Genomic DNA, 6,493 nt, shown 5'->3' with positions numbered 1-6,493 from the left:
AACATTGCCACTAACAAAAACAGTGCCACTAACAACAACAGTGCACTAACAACAACAGTGCCACTAACAACAACATAAGTGCCAATAACAACAACAGTACCACTAACAACAACAGTGCCAATAACAACAACGGTACCACTAACAACAACATTGCCACTAACAACAAACTGTGCCACTAACAACAACAGTGTCACTAACAACACAGTGCGACTAACAACAGTACACTAACAAAAACTGTGCCACTAGAATAACAGAACCACTAACAACAGTGCTACTAACAGCAGGCTACTATCAACAACAGAGTTACTGACAACAACAGTACAACTAAAAACAACAGTGCCACTAACAACAACATTGCTACATAACAGCAGCAGTGCCACTGACAACAATAGTGACACTTACAACAACAGTACATCTAACAACAACAGTGCCACTAACAACAACATTGGTACTAAGAGCAGCAGTGCCACTGACAAACAATAGTGACATTTACAACAACAGTGCTATTAATAACATCCGTGCCACTAACAACAACACTGCCACTTACAACAATAGTGCTACTAACAGGATCAGTGGCACTAACAACAACAGTGTCACTATCAATAACAGTGCCGCTAAAACAACAGAACTAATAACATTAATAGTGCCAAAATCAACAACAGTGTCACTAACAACAAAAGTACCACTAACAACAACAGTGCCACTAACAACGATGTCACTAACAATAACAGTGCCAATAGGAACAACAGTGTCACTAACAACAACTGTGCCATTATTAACTAACAAAAACATCAGTGGATCGTTTTGATCATCAAAAACATCAGTTTTGTTAGTGGATCAGTGCCACTAACCAAAAACACTGCCACTAACAACTTCAGTGCCACAGACAACAACAGTGCCACTAACAACAACACTGCTTCTAACAACAACATTGCTACTAACAACAACAGAGCCACCAACAACAGTGCCACTAACAACAACAGTGCCACTATAAACAACACTGCTACTAACAACAACATTACTACTAACAACAACAACATTGCTACTAACAACAACAGAGCCACTAACAAAAACAGTGCCATTAAACATCACTGCCACTAACAACATCACTGCCACTAACAACATCACTGCCAATAACAACAATATTGCTACTATCAACATCATTGCTACTAACAACAACAGTGTCAAAACAACAGTGCAACTAACCAATTACAGTGCCCACTGCCAAAAACAACAACAGTGCCACTAACACCAACATTTTTACTAACAACAACAGTGCAACTAACAACAGTGCCACTAACAAGATCAGTGCCACTAACAACAATAGTGCCGCGAACAAAAACAGTCCCGCTAACAACAACAGTCCCATTAATAACATCAGATCCACTAACAATAACAGTGCATGAATAACATTGTAACTAACAACAACAGTGTCACTAACAACAACAGGGACATTAAAAAATAACTTTGCTACTAACAAACAACAGTACTACTAACAATAACAGTGTCACCAACAACAACAGTGCTACTAACAACAACAGAGCCACTAACAACAACAGTGCTATTAACAACAACAGCGCAATTAACAAAACAGTGCTACTAACAATAACAATGCAACTAACAACAACAGTATCACCAACAACAACATTGCCACAACAACAACATTGCCACTAACAACAACAGTGCGGCTAACAACAACATTGCTACTAACAACAATAGCAGTACCACTAACAACAAGAACATAAGTGCCACTAACAACAACAGTGTCACTGACAACAACAGTAGGACTAACAACAACAGTGCTTCAAACAACAACAGTGTCACTAACAACAACTGTGCCATTAACAACAACAGTATCACTAACAACAGCAGTGCAAATAACAACAACATTGCCTCTAACAACAACTGTGTCACTAGCAACAACAGTGTCACTAACTAGAACAACAGTGCAACTAGCATCAACAGAACTCTAACAAGAACTGTGCAACTAACAAAAACAGAGCCACTAACCACAGTGCAACTAAAAACAACAGTGTTACTAACAACAACTGTGCCACTAACAACAGTACAACTAACAACTGTGCTACTATCAAAACAGTGCCATTAACAACAACAGTGATACTAACATCAACAGTACCAATAATAACATCAGTGCCACTAACAACAGTAGTGCCACTTACAACGATAGTGCCACTATCAATAACAGTGCCAACCGCAACAACAGTGCTACTATCAATATCAGTGCCACTAAAACAACAGTGCCACTAACAACAACAGGGTCACTAGCAACAACACTGCAACTAACAACAAAAAGTACCACTAACAACAGCAGTGCCACTAACAACAACAGCACCACTAACAACATACGTATTTCTATCAATAACAGTGCTACTAACAACAACATTGCTACTAACATCAAGAGAACCACTAATAAAACAGTGCCATTAACAACAACAGTGCTACTAACAACAGTGCCACTAACAACAACAGTACCAATAACAACAACAGTGCCACTAACAGAAACAGTATCACTAATAACAACAGTGTCACTAACATCAACTGTACCACTACCAACAACAGTGCCACTAACAACAACAGTGCCACCAACAACAAGAGTGCCAATAATAACAATAGTACCACTAACAACAACAGTGTCACCAACAACAACAGTGCTACTAACAACAACAGTGCAACTAATAACAACAGTGCCACTAACAATAACAGTGCTACTAACAACAACAGTGCCACTAACAACGACAGTACTACTAACATCAACAGTGCCACTAACAACAGTGACACTAACAACAACAGTGTCACTAACAACAACAGTGCCACCAACAACAAGAGTGCCATTAATAACAATAGTGCCACTAACAACAACAGTGTCACCAACAACAACAGTGCTTCTAACAACAATAGTGCAACTAATAACAACAGTGCCACTAACAATAACAGTGCTACTAACAACAACAGTGCCACTAACAACGACAGTACTACTAACATCAACAGTGCCACTAACAACAGTGGCACTATCAACAACAGTGCCACTATCAACAACAGTGTCACTAACAACAACAGTGCCAATAACAACATCAGTGGCACTAACAAAAACAATGGCACTAACAACAACAATGCCACTAACAACAACAGTGCCATTAACAACAACAGTGGCACTAACACCAACAACAGTGGCACTAACACCAACAACAGTGCTGCTAACAACAACAGTGCTGCTAACAACAACAGAACCACTATCAACAACTGTGCCACTAACAATAACAGAGCCACTAACAACAACAGTGTTACTAACAACAACTGTGCAGCGAACAAGAGTGCAACTAACAACTGTGCTACTTTCAACAACAGTGCCACTAACAACAACAGTGACACTAACAACAACAGTACCAATAATAACATCAGTGCCACTAACAACATCAGTGCCACTTACAACAACAGTGCCAATAACAACAACAACTGTGCCAATAAGAAAACAGTGTCACTAACAAGAGCAGTGCTACTAACAACAACAGTGTCACTGACGACAACAGTGTCACTAACAACAACAGTGCCACTAACAACAAGTGTCAATAACAATAGTGCCACTAACAACACAGCAACTGTGCCAATAACAACAACAGTGTCACTAACATCAACAGCAACTGTGCCAATAACAACAACAGTGTCACTAACAACAGCAGTGCTACTAACAACAACAGTGCCACTAACAATGACAGTGCTACTACCAACAACAGTGTCACTAAAACCAACAGTGCCACTAACAACAACAGTGCCACTAACAACAACAGTGTCACTAGCGACAACAGTGTCACTAACAACATTAGTGCTACTAACAACTACAGTGCCACTAACAACAACAGTGTCACTAACGACAACAGTGTCACTAACAACAACAGTAGCACTAACAACAAAAGTGGCACTAACAACAACAATGTCACTAACAACAACAGTGCCACTAACAACATCAGTGCCACTAACAATAAGTGTCAATAACAAGAGCGGCAATAACAACAAGAGTGCCACTAACAACAACATTGCCACTAACAACAACAGTACCACTAACAACAACAGTGCCACTAACAACAACAGTGCCACTAACAATAAGTGTCAATAACAAGAGTGCCACTAACAACAACAGAGCCACTAACAATAAGTGTCAATAACAAACAGTGCCACTAACAACAACAGTGTCACTAACAGCAATAGTGTCACTAACAACAGCAGTGCCACTAACAACAAGTGTCAATAACAACAGTGCCACTAACAACAACAACTATGCCAATAACAACAACAATGTCACTAACAACAGCAGTGCTACTAACAACAACAGTACCACTAACAATAACCGTGCCACTAACAACAACAGTGTCTCTAGCGACAACAGTGTCACTAACAACTGTAGTGCTACTAACAACAACAGTGCCACTAACAACAACAGTGCCACTAACAATAACAGTGTCACTAACAACAACTGTGGCACTAACAACAACAGTGGCACACTAAACAACAATGCCACTAACAACAACAGTGCCATTAACAACAACAGTGGCACTAACACCAACAACAGTGCTACTAACAACAACAGAACCACTAACAGAACTGTGCCACTAACAATAACAGGGCCACTAACAACAATGCTACTAACAACAATGCTACTAACAACAACAGTGTTACTAACAACAACAGTGTTACTAACAACAATGCTACTAACAACAACAGTGTTACTAACAACAATGCTACTAACAACAACAGTGTTACTAACAACAACAGTGTTACTAACAACAACTGTGCCGCAAACAACAGTGCAACTAACAACTGTGCTACTATCAACAACAGTGCCACTAACAACAACAGTGAGGCTAACAACAACGGTGCCAATAATAACATCAGTCCAACTAACGACAACAGTGTCACTAACAACAAATGTGCCACTAACAACAACAGTGACACTAACAACAACAGTGCCACTAACAACAACAGTGCCACTAACAACAACAGTGCTACTAACAACAACAGTGCCACTAAGAATAAGTGTCAGTAATAAGAGTGCCACTAACAACAACAGTGTCACTAACAACAACACTGCCACTAACAACAACAACAGTGCCACTAACAACAACAATGCTATTAACAACATTGCCACTAATAGCAAACTGTGCAACTAACAACAACAGTGCCACTAACAACAACTGTGCTACTAACAACAACAGTGCCACTGACAACAACAGTGCTACTAACAACAACAGTGTTACTAACAACAACAGTGCCACTGACAACAACAAACAATTCTATGCACAACCATTAGCGTCACACCCGCACCTTACATTGTGTACACAATAAAAGCTTTATGTAAATAAACAGTTTAGTTTAGGTCTAATGGTTGCTTGCTTTTTAATGTTCTGTATTAGTTGGTATTTCTGTGTATATTCAGTCATAGGTAACATGTCCTCACGTTCATCTACCTCTTCCTCACCTTCATCTACCTCTTCCTCACCTTCATCTACTCTTCCTCACCTTCATCTACCTATTTCTCACCTTCATCTACCTCTTCCTCACCTTCATGTACCTCTTCCTCACCTTCATCTACCTCTTCCTCACCTTCATCTACCTTTTCCTCACTTTCATCTACCTCTTCCTCACCTTCATCTACCTCTTCCTCACCTTCATCTACCTCTTCCTCACCTTCATCTACCTATTCCTCACCTTCATCTACCTCTTCCTCACCTTCATATACTCTTCTCACCTTCATCTACCTCTTCCTCACATTCATCTATCTATTCCTCACCTTCATCTACCTCTTCCTCACCTTCATATACCTCTTCCTCACCTTCATCTACCCTTTCCTCACTTTCATCTACCTCTTCCTCACCTTCATCTACCTCTTCCTCACCTCATCTACCTCTTCCTCACCTTCATCTACCTCTTCCTCACCTTCATCTACCTATTCGTCACTTTCATCTACCTCTTCCTCACCTTCATCTACCTCTTCCTCACCTTCATCTACCTTTCCTCACCTTCATCTACCTCTTCCTCACCTTCATTAACCTCTTCCTCACATTCATCTACCTCTTCCTCACCTTCATCTACCTCTTCCTCACCTTCATCTACCTATTCCTCACCTTCATCTGCCTCTTCCTCACCTTCATCTACCTCTTCCTCACCTTCATCTACCTCTTCCTCACCTCCATGTACCTCTTCCTCACCTTCATCTACCTCTTCCTCACCTTCATCTACCTCTTCCTCACCTTCATCTACCTCTTCCTCACCTTCATCTACCTTCATCACCTTCATCTACCTATTCCAAACTTCATCTACCTCTTCCTCACCTTCACCTACCTATTCCTCACCTTCATCTACCTCTTCCTCAACTTCATCTACCTCTTCCTCACCTTTATCTACCTCTTCCTCACCTTTATCTACCTATTCCTCACCTTCATCTACCTCTTCCTCAACTTCATCTACCTCTTCCTCACCT

General features: G+C 40.4%; 1 protein-coding gene across 1 annotated transcript in view; it reads left to right on the top strand.

Annotated features, from left to right (window-relative positions):
- The window catches only part of LOC138367147 (putative uncharacterized protein DDB_G0286901), a 56,032-nt gene extending 50,973 nt beyond the window's left edge, over positions 1-5,059 (top strand). Inside the window, exons 3-4 of the mRNA XM_069328551.1 lie at positions 2,440-3,495; positions 4,639-5,059. Coding sequence (XP_069184652.1) covers positions 2,440-3,495; positions 4,639-5,059 — 1,477 coding nt within the window. The remainder of the gene's footprint in view (positions 1-2,439; positions 3,496-4,638) is intronic.
- The last annotated feature ends 1,434 nt before the right edge of the window (positions 5,060-6,493 follow it).

This window comes from Procambarus clarkii, chromosome 21, assembly GCF_040958095.1.
Source record: "Procambarus clarkii isolate CNS0578487 chromosome 21, FALCON_Pclarkii_2.0, whole genome shotgun sequence".
NCBI lineage: Eukaryota > Metazoa > Arthropoda > Malacostraca > Decapoda > Cambaridae > Procambarus > Procambarus clarkii.
Note: the sequence above shows the minus strand (reverse complement) of the source record. Positions and strands in the feature narration are given on the sequence as shown.